The 17868-nt window shown below is 44.8% G+C and overlaps 2 protein-coding genes across 9 annotated transcripts in view; one reads left to right on the top strand and one right to left on the bottom strand.

The window, feature by feature from the left end:
• The first annotated feature begins 1387 nt into the window (after nucleotides 1–1387).
• Nucleotides 1388–17725, top strand: LYRM2 (LYR motif containing 2). Of its 2 annotated transcripts, none has more exons than XM_035109395.3 (4): nucleotides 1388–1874; nucleotides 4143–4283; nucleotides 6356–6556; nucleotides 17512–17725. In XM_035109395.3, exons 1-3 carry the CDS (start codon nucleotides 1830–1832, stop codon nucleotides 6434–6436), a joined length of 267 nt encoding a protein of 88 aa, XP_034965286.1. In that variant the 5' UTR covers nucleotides 1388–1829; the 3' UTR covers nucleotides 6437–6556; nucleotides 17512–17725. The 2 variants fall into 2 exon arrangements, with proteins under 2 accessions (XP_034965286.1, XP_034965287.1); XM_035109396.3 differs by having other exon boundaries at nucleotides 1566–1874; nucleotides 17515–17725.
• ANKRD6 (ankyrin repeat domain 6) overlaps nucleotides 9325–17868 on the bottom strand; it is a 69495-nt gene continuing 60951 nt past the window's right edge. For all 7 annotated transcript variants that reach the window (XM_035109394.3, XM_088667204.1, XM_088667206.1 and 4 more), the window contains 4 exons: nucleotides 17423–17575; nucleotides 16219–16332; nucleotides 15055–15379; nucleotides 9325–10362 (listed from right to left, as the gene is read on the bottom strand). In XM_035109394.3, the coding sequence (XP_034965285.1) occupies nucleotides 9788–10362; nucleotides 15055–15379; nucleotides 16219–16332; nucleotides 17423–17575 (1167 nt within the window). In that variant the 3' untranslated portion in view covers nucleotides 9325–9787. The remainder of the gene's footprint in view (nucleotides 10363–15054; nucleotides 15380–16218; nucleotides 16333–17422; nucleotides 17576–17868) is intronic.

Below are 17868 nucleotides of genomic sequence, written 5' to 3'. Positions count from 1 at the left end.
ACACAGAATATTTAATGTTTAAGGATGAGTCTTTGGGCACATTCACTTAGAATTTAAGCATTACAGAAAAAATACATGAGATGAATAGCATAAGAAGCTTGATGAAATGCTGGCATTACAAGCCAAAATACTGATTGTTGATGCAGAACTGAGAAACCCTAATTAGATAATAGAATCAGCAGTGCTAAAATTGGACAGCAAGGAAAAGCTCATATGAAAGGTCCAAAGTGAATGGAGTGAAAGATGTTCAAATGATGTGATATTTCTGCCCAATTTTTCCTTTGGATTACTTCTCCCCCCCCTTCCTTTATTTATCAAAGAAAAAGTTGTAGGAAAGGAGTTGATAAATCATGCCCCAGATTCATACTTTGCAACTTCTGCAATAATTTTGATTAAACAATTTACTATCAGCAAATACAAATAACTGCTTTTTTAAAAAAAAGTATTGAATAGAAGTTACATACCGGTAGCACTATTGTCAAATGATGCAAAAATGTGTATCAGTGTTAATACACTGGTAAATCAAGCTATAAAGGCAGAGTGATTAATTCAGGCCAATTAAAGTCTTTTTCAGCAGGAGATATAAGCATATTGTTACAAGATACGGGATGGGGAAGAGTGATGTACCGTTCTGATATGCAGGTTTGTGCTCCAAAAGATGTTCCAGAAATAGGAAGAAGCCTTTTATTTCTACTTTAACTAAAGTTCAGTTGTGTTGCATTAGGCGGGTAAAGAAAATCTCTGGACTCTTAAAGCTTTTTAACTTCTGATGGAACCAGCCTTTCACTGATTAAAAAGGGCCACTGATGTCACCAGAGTTAGAACTTCAAGCTCGCTCTCGGGCACAGGCCTATGTCACCTTAACTGCAACAGTTAGTTTTGGACCTTATGCAGCTACGTGTACCTCTGAGTCTGTAGAAAGTACTTTTTTGTTGTGTTGTGATATACAGTTAGTTGCATGAGTTGCGGCTTAGCAGGGTCACCGTAACTTCTGCTTCCCCCTCCCTTTCTTTCTGTTTGTGTTCTCTTCCTGGAGCAGGAGGAGTCGGAGTCACGTGGCTTTGGCTCCCAGCTCAGCTGATCCTGCAGGTGAACTGAATCTCTCCAAAAGGCAGATTTGAAAAGCCTGCATCTGTGCTATACATACACGATGCTTATTTCCTTCTTGGGTCGTTTAGAACCTTTCCTTCTTTGTTTCACTGCCGGCTGACGGAGGCTTGTTTCGTTGCAGCTTCTGGAAACGGTGAGTAAATATTCCACTTAGATGCAAAGTGATTTGCAAAGAAATCACTTATTTGAGTATTTTCGTGGGGAACGTTTGTTGAAAGGTGGATGAAGGCAGATGTAAATCTAACCAGGTTAAAAGGTGCTTGGAGCAATCGCCGTTGTGCTTGACACTGCTACGAAAGAGTAAAACTCTTCCAAAGCTCTCTCCGGCCCTTTAAGTGGGCTCCGTTTAGCTCTGGCCGGAAGGGCTGCTTCGTCGGCGAGGCTGCAGGAGTCCGCCCCGCCTTTCAGTTTGCAAAGGAGGAGCCGCTCTTTGCCCACCCTGCGCCGTCCTTTCCAAATATCTGCAAAACGCGCGCGCGCGCGCTTCTCCCTTGCTACCCTGCGCGAAGGGCGGCCTGCTGAGCCGCTCGCCCCGCAGAAGCAGGGTTTTTTGTTTCCCTCGAGGAGTTGCTCGGCGCCGCTCCGAGCAGCCTTGTTCTTCTCAAGAGCCTGGAAAGAGACGTCGACCGGGGAAGGGGGAGCCTCCGCTTCCCTTTCCTGTGACGCGCCTCGGCAGAGCGCAGAGAAGGAAGCACGCCGAAGCGAAGCGCGCCTTAGTCATGGCGTCGTCCCGGCTGCCCCCGACCGCGCTCACTCTGAAGCAGGTAGAGAGGGAAGGGAAGGGAGAGGAGAGGCCCACCAGCGAGGTGGCTCTTCGCCCTTTCCTCGGCGAGGCAGAGAGCAGGGTCTATCTAGCAAGGCTTGGCAACCGCGCGAGGACCGGGCATTAGAGGAGACCGCAGGGTCGGGTGGCAGCAGCAGGCTTTGCTACCTTTAGGTCAGGGGCGTAGCCATCCCTGTTATTTCTATTACTAATTCCATTTCTCTACCGCTTAATTTGAAAATCTAAAGTTGTGAGCAAGAAACGGAAGCTATAGCAGCAACTTAAGCAATAACCAGGGTTTTTTTAAAAAAAGAAAAAACACACAACAACGAGCAGTTGCATGTGACAAAACTACAACATTACTGCTAATACATAAATTGGGATTGGTTGCTTCTCCTTCCCGCGCCTCTCACCCAGGACCCAAATAAACTCACTGCTCTTCCGCAAAAATTCCAGGAAGAGGAAGGATCCTAGAACCGAGCTTTTCAGTCTGGGCTTGCTTTTGTGGGCAGGTGGCAGCAGCTTCCTCAGGATTTCCCTTTTAAGCAGTCGGGCAGCGCTCTCCACACCCAGTTCCAGGTACAGCAGGGTTGGCAAATTGCCCAGGGGGTCCCAAGGGTGGGAAAAGGACACCTCACCACCCCACTGTCCCTTCACCAGCCTCTGTCCTCTTTTCCTCTGCTTTCATCATAGAATTTGCATGCTGAGGAAAAGCTTTGCCAGCTGATTTTCTGCAGGAAAAGGAAAGTTGGTGGAAATAGTATAGTTTGTATGTGGCATGTTTATGTTCACGCTTCACAGGAGTGATGGGGACTCCATTAAGGCTGCATTTATATTCGTCTGAGCAATAGCATTTAGCAGTAGCATCTAGGGGTTATTTGGATAGGTATGCTTGCTTCTGTTCTGTTTCTTCACATTTTAAGTGATGGAACATGTACTGCTTTTTGACCCAAGAGGGGATGATGAGCAGGTGATGTCATAGAATTGTTCTTGGATCCACTTCTTACATATTTTACTGCCATACCCTCTACACTGGACAAGACAAGCAAGCTATATTTTTGTTCTATGAAAAAAAATCAAGAACTTTTCTTTTCCCCAAAAAAGGAGTTTGTACTCCTGCGCTTTCTCATTTTAGCATTCTGGTTGCTGTGAATAGCACAGGAGTTAACAAGGGTTGAACTGATAGAACTTTCTGGGTAAACAAAGCCTCACCTCTGCTTTGCTAGTGGGCCTTGCAAAGATGAGAACAAGTGCTTGCCCTTATAGACATGTGCCCCACATGAGTTGGGCCATTCACATGTAGCACAAGCTTGTCACAGATCCGTAACTCTGGCATTTACACTCCGCATGTAAATGTGACAAGGCACTTGCAGAAATCTTACGCAGAGGACTGCTTTACCTGTGTAATTGTGTGTTTTGCATCTGAACTTTTTAACTTAATATTTTAAGTGAGACAATTTATAAATGAATGGGCTCCTCGGCCCTCCAGATGTTTTTGGCCTACAACTCCCATGATCCCATGATCTCTAGCTAGCAGAACCAGTGGTCAGGGATAATGGGAATTGTAGTCTCAAAACATCTGGAGGGCCGAGGTTGAGGGAGCCTGGTGTATGGTAACTGGTGGTTTGGAAAACATTGCGTTTTACATGTGAATGCATTAATGTACTAACATACCTACCATCTGTCGTTTAAAGGTTCATTTGTTTTGAATTACAGAAAAGAATTGTCTTTATTTCATAGTGTAGTAAGTGGTGATTTGTGTCACACATGAGCCTCTTCATTGTAGTGGTTGAATCATTTTTATGATCCTGTCAAATGTTTCAAAACTCAGGGTTACCTTTATTCTACTTTTGGAGTGATTTTATAGATCACTGTAAATGGACCAGCATGGGAGGGCGGGTAGTTAGAATAACTGATTTATATACTGTGGTTTGCAGCAGAAAGCAGATAGACCCCGTAGTGGGATTACTACATCCATATGTTATATACACAGGTTCAGACTCCAGTTAAAAGGATCTCTGGGCTAGATCTCTACTTGAGATCTGGAGAGTATCTGACATTCAGAGCAGATGAAGGGTGGAACATGTCATCCTCCAGGTGTTTTTGGACTCTGCCAACAACATCCCTGGAATAGACAATGAATACACAAGTTTTATCAGTGACCTGACTCTGTTTAAGACACCTTTCCATGAGGATGTGAGCGCATGATCAACACTAGATTGTGCAATCAGTAAAAGGGTCATCCTTTATTTTTCTTGATACCTTGCAGTTCCTGAGGAGGCAGCAGGTCCTTCAGTTGTATAGAAAAATTCTGAAGGCTATTCGTCAGGTGCCTAATGAAACTGATCGCCATTACCTCAGGGACTGGGCAAGGGAAGACTTCAAAAGAAACAAAAGTGCTACAGACGAGGTGAGAAATACTTGTGGTTCTGCTGACTTGGTACACTGCAGTTGAAGGTTGAACCTGTATTCCTTGCTCATGAAGATGTCTTCAGAACACCTTATAATGACTGGGAATAATTATCACTGTGTCTCCCCTGCAAGAGGAGGGGTAGACTGGAAAATTTGGAACACTGTATTTGTTTAAATCTCACAAGAATGGGGATTTCCAAGGCTGACTATGTAAAACCCCAAACTGGTCATTGTGGTAAACCCTCTGAAGTAATTGGCTAATATTTCAACTAATTTTTATGGGCTGTAATACCTTGCTGCGCGAAATTAACAAGATCCAATTTCATAAGCTGCATAGAGAGCTACTAGTTTTAAAAGCTGGTTGGAGTGTTTATTAGATATTTCACTGCATATTCTTGGGAAGGTAATTATTAAATAGTGTTAGATGGATCATTCTTATGGTTTTAAGTTATAATACTTAAATGAATCCATCCCATGTGCCGTATCCTTCCCTTACTGAAGGATAATCGTGGCTCAGAGTGGATTGGGAGGGGAGTAGTTGAGCCGCATTGGACCAGGTAGAATGTTGATAGCACCAAAGGCATTTGTTAGGTCAGCACTTCATCTGCAGACAGATGTCACCAAGTTTAATATTCTTGTGTTTCACTCTTAAATACTGCTTCAGTATACTGCAGGCTTTCTCAACCTTGGGTCCCCATATGTTCTTGAACTATAACTCCCATAATCCCTGTCCACTGGCCATGCTGGCTAGGAATGATGGGAGTTGTAGTAACATCATCTAAGGACCCAGAGTTGAGAGAGGCTGGTATAGTGGATAGGTGGTTTTTAACAGCTCTGATACTTTTCTGTGGCATTGAACTTTTGTGTGTGTGTGTGAGAGGGGGGGGGGAGCGCTCCAGTGGCACAGTCTCATGACTGAATACAATAATGTTGTTAGTATTGGTGGATCTTTATACCGATCCCCGCAGCGGACACCCTGCAAGACTGTGCAGCCTCAGTGCACTGGATCAGGAACAGAAACTTGACGAAGAGTAACTTTAACTCTAGTTGCTTTATTATGGTACAGCAGAGCAAAAAAGCAAAGCACGTATTTACAGCTCTCTCACCAGTAACAATCTCCAGACTCACTCCAACAATTCTAACCTAGTCTCAATAACTCTGCAGTAGCATACTGCTTATCAGGGAAATCAGCAACCAATCACAACCTGTTGCTAGGTCTTTGAAGCTGCTGAGCAGACTTCTGACTTCAGTCACGTAGTAGACCATCCAATTAGGCAGCCTGCCAGCTCTACAGTTGCTTCTGCAAAGCTGCCTTATCTTTTAACACATTAACAGTTAGGTGGTTAACAGGATGTCCCTGCTCACCTGTCATTGTTGCCTGTTGAGGAGGTCAGGTTCCCCATCCCTGTAATAGAAATTCATTTGCCACACACATTGCCAATATTCTAGCATCTTTTCAAGATGTGCCTGTTTATCCTAGGCCTTGCAGAACAGTGACTGTTTTTATTATCACAATATGCCTCACCTGCTATAGTTGCTCTTAATGCTGTATTACTGTTCATTTGCAGTTAGTGTGTGTGGTACTCAGCCCTGAGCTCCTCTCAGAGGAAGGGTGGTGTAAAATACAATAAGGATTAACTGCAATCATAGAAGACTTAGGAAATGACCAAGTAACTTTATCTTGCATTCCCAATTCAAAAAGTTTATGCTCGTGCAGCTCTTGGTCCTTTGCTTCCTAAACATATCTAGAAAACAATAAACATTTGTTGTTGTTGTTGAGGCCATTTTAGCATGGTAGATCTTCAGGAGGGGAGCCATAACATGCAGTATTGTTTGTTATGTGAAAGATCTTTCTGGTATGTAACATAAGCAGAGGCTTTTCTAAGTGCCCTCTAGGAGTAGTCCTAATATGTAGAGCAGCCTTTAGGGTGAGATCATTAGTTGCGAATTTTATGGATGTAAATACAGTATAGACAGATAAAACATTTGTCGAAATAGAAGAACAGATTCAGTACATGAATGCATATTGCCTTGCATGTCCCTACTAAGCATATAATTTCTGCTTTGCAGGATACAATTAGGATGATGATCACTCAGGGCAACCTACAGCTTGAAGAGCTTGAGAGAACACTAAAGCTGGCAAAATCGTAGCCTGATCGTTCACTGATGGTGGAACACAGTATTTGTTTTTTCAGTGTGTCTCCCTCAAAAGACTGCCATGGAAGGACCTCTCAGACAACCAAACTGATTTCTATGCAGACTCCCTTATTGGTAAGTAGACAGCTAGCACTGCTTTAGGTGAGAGTGTTGAGATTTTTTTAAGGTGATGGAAAGAAGCTCATAAGAGATTGAATCACAGGGAGATTCTAGTTCTGAACTAGGTCTGTAATAATGTGGGAGGTGTGCACTATCTTAAGTAGTGGGGGTACCTTAACAAGTCGTTCTTAAGGTACTTCTCTTAACACTTCTCAGGGAAGTTAACACTTCTGAAGTGCATTGAAACACCCAGAGAGTGACCCAGGCACATCTAAACCTGCCTGAAAACAATAGGATACTCAAAATGAACAGAATGCAGGAAATGTTTAGTAAATTTTTAATGAGACATTCTGTGTGTTTCCAGAGATGGAGGATAGTCAGTTATGCTGCTTGTTTCCAGCAGGCTTAGTGCAACCTAATACAGTCATACCTTGGTTTAAGTACGCTTAGGTTTGAGTACTTTCAGTTTAAGTACTCCCCGGACCCGTCTGGAACAGATTAATCCACTTTCCATTACTTTCAATGGGAAAGTTCACTTCAGGTTAAGTACTCTTCAGGTTAAGTACAAACTTCCAGAACCAATTGTATACATAAACCAAGGTACCACTGTATATGTTTATTCCTGCTCCGTATAGTAGAACTCGAAATAATAATAATATAATATATAATACAATGGATCTGAGTTATAATAAACACCAGGAGGAACTTTCTGACAGTAAGAGCTGTCGAACAGTGGAACAGACTCCCATGGGAGCTTGTAGACTCCTTCCATGGAGGTTTTCAAGCAGAGGTTGGATGGCTATTAGTTGAGATTCTTCCATTGTAGGGGATTGGTTGGACCAGGTGACCAATGGGATCCCATCTAACTCTATAATTCTGTAAATGGTAAAGACATTCAGTTAGATTGTCTGCTACGTCCTTCCATTCCATCTTAAGACTGTGATGAGATAACAGGCTCCATGTCTTCAACATCAGCCAACTTTTTTCCTCCACTGCTCAATTTTACCATGACAGAGTTTTGGAGAACTCAAAAACCTGCAGACTTACTTTGCGATAGTGCAACATTAGCTTGTTTGGCCTACTTTAAATATGGATTTTGGTGTTTAAAATTGCTTGTTAATATCACGCAACCCAACACCACCTTCAAAATGTAACAATTATAACCTAGGCACATTTAATATGCTCATAGATTTATGGATTATCGGATTTAAATTCATTGTAGGATTTAAATTATACCCCACTTTGGGCAGCATAGATTTAGACCGTAGAAACACATGGCTCATTTCTTAGTGAATGTAAAAAATGTAGAGTATTTGGATTGAGATTTTGTGCATAAAGAGCTCTATGTACTTTTCGTATACAGCCATCTCTCTTTAAGGACTTCATTCAAAATGTTTATACTCTTACATGAGAGGTAAGATCTATGCCTGGAGAACTATTTCTAAATCACAACAGTTTTGGCCTCAATCCAGCATTAGTTGTGCAATAATAGGGCTAGCAAAACACAATCATGGGCACATCCAGAGGCATACAATGTTAATATATTGCATCCTCACTATGATGCGCAAAACAAGTCTGCTTACATACACTAGGTCTCTTCAGCTGCATCGTGCTGTTGAACTTTTAAAGCAATAGCTGTTTTCGCCTAAGTGTCATGCTAATGTTAATTTTAAAGATTACCACCCACCCCCCTGGGTGAAAAAACACACCTCTTGACACATATCACAGCACTCAAGATATATTTAAAAATAAAGTAAGGCTGAATAACAGTATAATTTGAAGACTCGAGATTACACAATCTATCAGGGGCCAATTGTACATCGAAACCGTAATGCAAAGGATGAAATTCATGTGGGGCAAGTGCAGTGCAGACAGAATCTAATTTAGGAAATACGGCCCATTTCTGTATCTGCAAGGCCATTCTATTCTCCAAATAACAGTAAATCAGCCAGAAGAACATGATGCTACTATCTAGCAGTACCTTTTTTTTCCTTTATGAGTGAAACAAGGTACCACACCTTGGTTAGAAGTTAGCTGGGGCATCAGGACCCAGCTAAAAAGGCCATACGTATTTAGCTCAGACCACCAGTTGACCATCACTGTACAAGGACAAGGTGTTAACCTTTTAGGAATTTACTGTAACTCAAAGACACTCAATATATATATATATATATATATATATATATATATATATATATATATATATATATATATATATATATTACACACACGAACACACACAGTGGGACCTCGACTTACGAACTACTTGACATCCGACGTTTTCGACTTACGAGCGGAAAAAGTGGCTGCGCGCTTACAATTTTTTCGACATACGAACGGAAAACCCGTTCACAGCTAGATGCGGTTTCCTCGACTTACAATTTTTTTCCGTTTCCAATGCATTCCTATGGGAAACCGCTTTTCCTATGGGAAACTCAACTTACGAAGTTTTCGACCTACGAGTGTGCATTCGGAACGGATTAAATTTGTAAGTCGAGGTCCCACTGTATGTATGTATGTTATTTCTGGCTGCAAGTATGCCAGTTAGCTTTTTGGTTGGAAAGGCTAAAACCTCAGCACCTCCATCCCAAAGAGCTGATCAGTAAGACAGTATGACAGAAGTACACATGGGCAGCACAAAGTGTTAGATAGGGCTTGAAATCACTCGCATGACCTGTTAGCACACAGTTCCCCATACAGGCTACTCTATCTGTTTTGGGGTAGGGGAACCCGTAGGATTCATAAAATGGCAGTGCAGTCCTATGAAGGAGGAAGAGGTAGCCTTTGGGGCGCTTAATTCTTTTATTTTCAAAAAGATACATGAGCACATATGGTAGAGCAAGAGAATGTTCCGCTTCAAAAACATGTCTTAAATACATATAAAATACAACTTTACAATATTCATAAAAATGGCACAGGCATACTGGAGAGCTGCATCATCAGCACTGAAAAGCCACGCAACTACGTTCCGTATTATACTATCACCACTAGCACACTGTATGGGGATAAAAGAAACGTTTCCTTTTTCAACAGGGGAAGACAAATTCAATGCAGTTTCTGTACAAAACAAGTGCTACTTGGAGGGCAGCAATCTGCATCCCTTGTGATCAATGCACGAGCAAAAATCCTTATAATCTGGAAAGGCCACAAATCCCCAAGAAGTGTAAAACTCCAATAAAAGTAGCTTAACTGCTGTTTGTGAAAATTATCAGTTTCCTTGCAACATTTCATGAGAGCAGGCAAATGCTAATGTTCCTTCTGCACTTTAGTCCTTAGCTTATAGAGTTCCTCTTCTAAACTTTTTATATGTTCTTTGAGGAGTGCTTTATCTTCCTGGGCTCTCTGGTCAGCTTGGCTCCGAGCTTCTTCAATTTTCCTTTCATACCACTTCTCCATCTGGCTGGATACAGCCTCAAAAAAGTACTGTGTGATTTCCAGTGCTTGAGAAGTGCCTGCAAGTTGAGGGCTGACCTCTTTTCCTCCAGAGACAGCAGGTGGTGGCAGCTGTGGTGGCTGCTCTGCAGAGTGGGTGCCTGCATGTTGCTGAGGCCTGTGCTTCAGCTGACCACTTCTGCCAGACCTCTTCGTTTGAGTTCCTTTATCTATAAAGCAGCCGCCTCTCTCTGCCTCAGTCTTTGTAAATTCGGTAGGGGTCTTGGAAACAGTTTGTAGCTTTGCATGTCTCAATTTGGAGCCTGAGTATTCGGATGGTGGCAGTTCTTGTTTCAATCTGCTGAAAGTTGCTTTGTCTTTGGGCCTTACAACTTGAGGAGAAACTGCAGCTGGAGTTGGGCCAGCACCAACTAACTGTTGCTCTGTTCCTGTAAATAAGGAAATATGAACAGTTATGAGTTGTTGTTTTTTAAAAAAAACTTTTTATTCAAGGTTTTCTTGGGTGACAAAAGTACATTCAGTGTGTCTGCTTTCTGTTCACAGAATTCTTTCTTAAGATCAGTTATACACTAATGTTACAGACAGTATAAGGTTGGAGGTAGTAAACTTACTTTCTTTTATTTACAGTGGTACCTCTACTTACGAATAACTCTACTTACAAATGTTTCTACTTACGAATAGAGCTCCGTCTGCCATCTTGGATGTGGTTTAGATAGTATTTTTTCTACTTACGAATTTTTTCTCCCAATGCATTCCTATGGGATTCGACTTACAGATTTTTTTGACTTACGAATGTGCGTTCGGAACGCATTAAATTCGTAAGTAGAGGTACCACTGTACTAGTTTTCATTGGCAGTGAGGAGATTGGGGGTTCGGCATGGTTGGTTGCCTTCAGTTGACTGCAATGAGTTTTGTTTGCATGTGTGAGGTGGAGGGGTTGTTGGGTCAAGTTAACCATATCAGTTCATATGCTGTCAGTGGGCAGCGGCGTAGCAAGCCGCCACGACACCCAGGGTGACAAATTGCCATGCACCCCGGGGGGGGGGGGCGTTGCTACGTAATGACACATGCATCGCTACATAGAGGGGGATATGCCCCCCGCGACTTCTAAACGAAGCCTAAACAGAGCGTCCAGGCTCCAGGCAGATAGCCTACTGGCGCAGTGCTGTGCCGAGCGGGCTTTTTACCGGGAGGCTGGAGGGGCTCGCCTTGGGAGTCGCTGGGTGGGGCGCCGACTGTCACCCCCCCCCCATAGTGGAACCCAGGATGGGCCGCCCCTGTCGGTGGGTTCTTGTTGGGCTGTGTGTGTAATAAAGGGGAGCCACACCAGGGTGAAACCATCCTTTTTTATTTGTGCCCATGCTAATTTCAGTTTGTTGGCTAGCTTTTCTGGTAAGGCTGTTTCCCATCCATTTAGTGTCAGTGGTCCATGTTCACTCCTGACAGGTCCCTCCAGTGTCTAGCTATGATACTCCTGGCTATTGAGAGTAGGTGGATTATAAGTTCTTTGTAGTGTGAGCATTATTGTCTTGGAAAATATTAAATAAGGCCAGTTCTGGGGTAGCTTCTAATGCTTAGTTATTTTGCATATTTCTTATGGGACTGATTTTGGGACATTCTCACCATATGTGGAGGTGCAGCCTCTCCAGCATTTTGGTGAGGATCCTGAGTGTATCAGTTGCAGCTACCATCTGTAGTGAGTCAAGGTGAGTTCCCTTCTTTTGGCTGAGATGGATTTAAAGGAAGGTTTGGATCATAGGTTACAAAATAAACCCCTCCTGATGGACTAAACTATGTCGTGCTCCCTTTTGATTGAGATGAGGGGGTTTCTGGGATTCTAGTATTTTGTATCGTGTGGATACCATTCCCATGGCATGTCCCTCTGCTGTCAGGAGAAGGTTTTTGAAGGTGGTCCAAGGCCTAGTGGCTGCTGCTTTTACTGCTAGATTATTTAAGGTGGTGTGTTTACCAGGGAATTTGGGTGTATCCTAGTTTAGTGTTGTGGGGATTTTCCTTAGTTTTGAAGGCATGGGTATGCTATGGTGGGAGTGTTTTTGATAGGGTCCACATGGCGATAGTCACATTATTTTGTCTGATCGTCTAGGACATATGGGATTATGTGGTGCACTTAGTTGGTGGTGATTGTTCAATATTGGAAATTCCCCACCCCCCTGAGGGGAGGTGCGGTATTTGGGGGTTTTTCTTGGTTTTTTGTGTGAGAAAATAAACAAGTGTAGTTTTTTCTGCTTGGCTGAAGCACGGGCCAAGTCTCCTGTTTTTCGCGGGAAACCCCAGTTTTTAAAGCAGTTTTATGCTGTTATCCCGAATGGCGAAATATCCCGTAATTCCCCCAGATTTTCAAAGTAGCTCCTGCCGGCCAGGGAGGCTCCTTCTGCGCATGTCTGGACTGTCGTGAGCTGGAGGTGCAGCAGGGCTTTGCTGAGGCTAGTCAGGTCTCATCTTCCCACCCCCTTCTGGTGCCAGAACGTCATTCCAGTGAGTTATGGCTGGAAAAATAGCCCTGAATACTATGATTGCTTCAAAGGACTACCCACTGTGCTGAAGAATGCCCAACTGTTTGTTAAATTGCTTCAACTCTCTTTGCCCAGCCTTAGCTGTAAATGATTGGCTATGTCGGTGAAACATCGTGTTCTGCTAATACAGTGGTGCCTCGCTAGACGAAATTAATTTTTTCCACGGTTCAATTCATGTAACGAATTTTTCGTCTAGTGAGTCCCAGTTTCCCATAGGAATGCATTGAAACTTAATGCATTCCTATAGGCTCTGGGGGACTGGCAGTGGCATGCAACGGGGCTTCCGATAAGGTCTCTGAAGCCCCGTCCGATGTCAGCTGTGTGCAAGGCGGCGGGGGGAGAAGCTCTCTTCTCCCAGCCACCGCCTTGCCTGCCTCCCCCGACACGAAGCGCAACTTTGGAGGTCTCCAAAGTTGCACTCTGTGCCGGCGGCGGGGGAAGACCTTCTCCCGCCGCCGCCTGCCTCCGACATGGAATGCAACTTCGGAGACCTGAGAGGCAGGGGACGGAGCTGAATTGCAGCGGGCGCTGCTTGCCCCCGCCTGTCTTCCCCAAGCCAAGGGGAAGACAGGCAGGGGCAGCCGCCGCGTTTCGGCTCCATCCCCCCTGGCAAAGGAAGATTAGCCGCCATAGAAAATTTTGTCGTCTTACGAATGCCTCGCGCAATGCAAAACTCTTTCGTCTGGTGAGTTTTTCGTTGTGCGAGGCGCCACTGTACCACACAACAAGCTGCATTGGCCCTCCAATATAGCTTGCTACTCTCTCTGCGGTATGGAGGGCAGATTGTGATGGCGGCTTCACGCAGTGGTATAATGTGGGTGAAACAGATGCCACACCCGAGCCCCTATGCTACCAGTGGCGCTGGTAGCAGAGGGTCTTGAGTGTGGTGTCTGTTTCACACACATTATACCGCTGGGTGAAGCAGCCAGCACGATCTGCTCTCCATACTGTTCCTGGGCCATGTATCAATACAGCACCCAGGCCTATTTACAGCAGGAATGAGGAACCTCTGACCCACTTTTCCTGTTAAGGGGGTGTACGCATGACTAATCATAGCTCATTTTCTCAACCCCTGTCCGGTACAGTGGTGCCTCGCTACACGAATAGGTTTTGCGATCGGAGGTTGCCTCGCAAGACGATGAGTTTTTTTATGGCCACCGCTTCGTCTTGCGACGTGTGGCCATAGAAACCTCCGATTGCAAAACCTAAAGGGGCATTCGTCTAGCAAAGGGGAACGAGCTGCAGCACAGGAAGAAGGCAAAGGAAGACCAGCTGAGAAGCGCTGACAGCTGTCACCGCCTCTCAGCTGATCTTCCTTTGCCTTCTTCCGCCAGCTGCAGTTCGTTCCCCTTTGTGTTCCGCTGGTCTCTGCCGGTGAGGGGCAACCGGCAGAGACCAGCGGAACACAAAGGGCTGTAGCGCGGGAAGAAGGGGGGGAGAAGTGGAGGAACTGCTTGGGGTCTGGCTTGACGCCAGCGGCAAGAAGGGGAGGACCCCTTCTTGCCGCTATCGCCACCAGACCCCAGCCAAAGGCAGTTAGCAGCAGGGGGTTTTCACCGCTTGCGTTCCCCCAAGGGGGAGGCAAACGACGAAAAAACCCGACGGCATGGGGTGCAGTTTCGGAGGCTTTGCGCTGCGACTTTCTCAGGGAAAGCAAGCGGGCGGGCTAGGTGTCCCCGCTTGCATTCCCTGAGAAGGCACCCACCCGGCTTTCTCAGCGAAGGCAAGCAGGGGACCCCCCGCCTGCTTGTCTTCGCCGAGAAAGCGCACGGCTTTCTCAAGGAACGCAAGCGGGGGACACCTAGCCCGCCCGCTTGCGTTCCCTCAGAAAGCCGAGTGTCGGGGGAGGCAAGCGGGAGGCGGCGGGAGAAGGTGTTCCCCCCCCACCGCCTCTTGCCCCGCACCCCCGGCACAGAGCGCAACTTCGGGCGTCTCCGAAGTTGCGCTCAGTGTCGGAGGCAGGCGCTGCGGGGGGGCTTTTTGCCATTTGCCTTCCCCGAGCCAAGGGGGAGGCATACTGCGAAAAGCCCCCGGCCACAGCGCCACACTTCGGCTCTGGCGGTGGTGGGGGAAAGGCGCAGGATCGTTCCTTCGCCTTTCCCCTCCCGACAGAGCCGGATCCGACAAAGCTTCTGAAGCTTCGTCCAATCCGGCTCTGTCGTTGGCAGCAGCGGCGCTTGCTCTCTTGGCTTGGGGAAGCGCCTGCCTGCCTTCCCCGAGCCAAGAGAGCAAGCGCAGCCGCCGCCACCAGTTCCCCCGGAGCCCATAGGAACGCATTAATTGACTTTTAATGCATTCCTATGGGAAACGGTGCCTCGCTATACGAAATTTTCATAGGACGAATTGAGTCCTGGAACAAATTAATTTCGTCTAGTGAGGCACCACTGTATTCACCAGCCATTACTTAATTGGGACAGGCACTAACCCAAAATGTGTCTGATCAGTGTGGTAGAGGATCTGATGGCATTGGGGGGCCCCTTAATGTTAGAGAAATGTGTACAGCTGGAATTTAGATTGACAATTTAATTCTTTGCCACAACACTCTAGCATAGCTTTCCCCTCCAGAAATCACTAACAAAAAGATACCTGGAGTGTTGGCTTCTTGAACAAAATACTGCTTCCCAAAGCTCTGTTCTGTTGTGGGCACTCTACTTCTTCCAGTATCTTCCAAGACACTATTCTGAAGGACAGTGCAAGAATGTTGCTGCGAACCATCCGACTGAAGTGGGGTTTGGCTAGCTTTACAGTCCTTCGTACAAGGAAGGTTCTCTGTATCCAAAGTCTCAGCGAGTGACTCACATGTAGACAGAGTTGATTTTGGCCTTGAGGATCTAGAGTCTCCAGAAAGCTTCGACTCCAGGTTCTGAATTTTTAGCATGCACCAAGCTTTCAGTTCCCCCACCAACGATATCTGTAAGGAAAACCCATGTACAAATCAATCTATTAGTTTCAGCAGCTAAATGCATGCTAGATTATTGTTGCAGCCTGATCTACTGAGTTAAATAAAAACTTAACGTCCTATAGTAAGGAAGTTTACAATCTATCTTTGGGAGAATGAATGTTTTCTTTGAAAGACTCTAGCAATATTTCCCAAAGCTCAGTGCAAACGAGCCTGGCGGCCGCCAATACACAACACTAGCCCGCCGCAAAGCAATATTTGGCAAGTGTTTCTTACAGTCATAATTATAATATAGGGCGGCACAGAGTTAAATTTTTTAACTTTTTTAATAGTGGTGTGCCTCGTGATTTTTTTCACGGAACAAGTGTGCCGTGGCCCAAAAAAGGTTGAGAAACACTGATGTAACCAACTACTGCACCCCCTATGTTCACCAATGCACAGGGTTGTTGACTTTTATTTTCTTATTATGTAAGGAAATACAAGTTTTAAAAGACATTCTGAAAGCATTTTCCTGCTGGGTCTCTAAAACTGGAAGTTCAAATGTTAGCTAGCTAAAAGGCACTCAAATTATGACACCACAAAAATCAAATGAGAAGCAGATTATTTCCCCAGAAAACTGAAAAGCTGCCATCAAAAAGCACATTTAAATGGCTTATTTCCAACCACCCAAGCAAGCTATCTATGACCGCTCAAAACGAAAATGTATTTCACTATAACTAGATAATTTTCTTTTCAAAATTGCTTGTCATTCTTTTAGATAAGCGCTCTATCTTTTCTGTGTATCTTAAATGGAAAGTTTCAGATTCCTCATTGTCTTATATGCTCCATGAGATACTTGTTTTCTAACCTACCTGGCGTTTCTCCCCTTCATGCCTTTCCAACTCTGCATGCTCCTGCAGACGATGAAGGCACTCTGTTCTTTCTGCTGACAGCCTCTCTGCCATCAATTTGTCTAAAACACGGAGCTGTGATAAAACAGGAAAAGAAATGACAACAATGCATAGGCTGACTTATTAAATCTCATTACTTTACTACTCGGTAATTTAACTTACCAAGGGCAAAAATTAAGTCTAAAAAGGACAGCAGAAAAGGCATTTGTGAAACAGTGTGAATAAAAGTATTCACTTCAGTGTTTTTAAAAACACTGCAGGTTATTTCAGTTGGCTGCACGTATGACTCTAAGGAGTGACACAGTAAACAAATGATCAAGGTGATACCTTGATAATAAGAGATACTTCAGTGATCACGGCAGATTTCTGGTAATTCTAAACCCTGCTTGCTTCCCAAGGCCTTCCTGCTCAGTGCAGGAATGTCTGGCAAGGAGAGTAGTGCCTGTATGTCCTGCATTGCAGCCCCTCCAGAAATACAATTAACTAATGCCTGACTAGGCCAAGTGTGGCTACTCCATGGGGCAACAGCCACATAGAACAGATTGCCACGTTACAAGTTTCAAGCAGCCTCCACATGATGATTGTAACACGCAGACCAGAAGTGGAGAACTGTTTTCTGGCTGGCAGGCCAGATCCTCATGTCTCCTCACCCCTAGGAGGGCCAAATCTGACAGATGGGCAAACCCCTGAAGACCTAGTGGCAGTCATTTGAAAGCCCTTTTGTAAGCAACCTCATACTATTCTTTAAAACCTCATTTTCAAAGGTTTAAAGAGCAGCGTGTTTGCAAAAGGGCTTTTAATCAGCTCACACTGCTTTTTGGTCTGCATCACCTGGCATCGTTCTGACTTAAGGTGATTGACAGGTAGGGAAGAGAAACATGGAACAGGGTTGCATCCTCTGCTCACCAACAGGGTAAGCTGCGGGTTCTGCTACACCAGTGTGTTCTCCCAGGGAATGGTGAAGCAGACCCTAGCAGAACAGAACCCTGCCTATCAGTTGACCCAGCGACATCAGCTGATGAGCAGGTGGGTATGATTTGGGGAAAATGGCTTCATGGGCCAACTTAGGTCCGCCATTCCTGATGCAGACCAACCCACGCCCTATAGGGTTTAATCATGGTCCTGGTGTTTGAAGAAATACTTTGTCCCTGGAATGTTTCCTTACCTGATGCTGAGTTTTGTTTTCCATTTGACCTAGTTTGCTATTCATCTTATCCTGCGCTGTCACAAGCTCCGCTTTTATTTCTTCCACAGCAGCTGCCAGCTGGTTCTCTACTTTATCTATCAGTGGCTCACAACGACATCCATTTATTGGTGCCTGCAAGAAACAAAACAACTGTGACAACTATGATTGGCTCAAAGGACAGCAAAGCAACCACAACAAACAGTACTGCTTGGGGCCTCCAGGGAGAAAACAAATATGCAGGTTATACAAGTAGGAAGTGAAAATAAAATAAATTTGCCTGGACCTTTTTTCTCAAGAGTTCATCCTTCGCATTCAGAGTATACAGAGGGAGAAAAATGGCAATATATTAGCTGTTTAAGAGAAGCACAACTACAGCCAATAGTTTAAACAAATAACTAACTTGACCTGCTGCTGTAAAAATGAGT

This window comes from Zootoca vivipara, chromosome 3 (assembly GCF_965207765.1).
Source record: "Zootoca vivipara chromosome 3, rZooViv2.hap1.1, whole genome shotgun sequence".
Lineage (NCBI taxonomy): Eukaryota > Metazoa > Chordata > Lepidosauria > Squamata > Lacertidae > Zootoca > Zootoca vivipara.
Note: the sequence above shows the minus strand (reverse complement) of the source record. Positions and strands in the feature narration are given on the sequence as shown.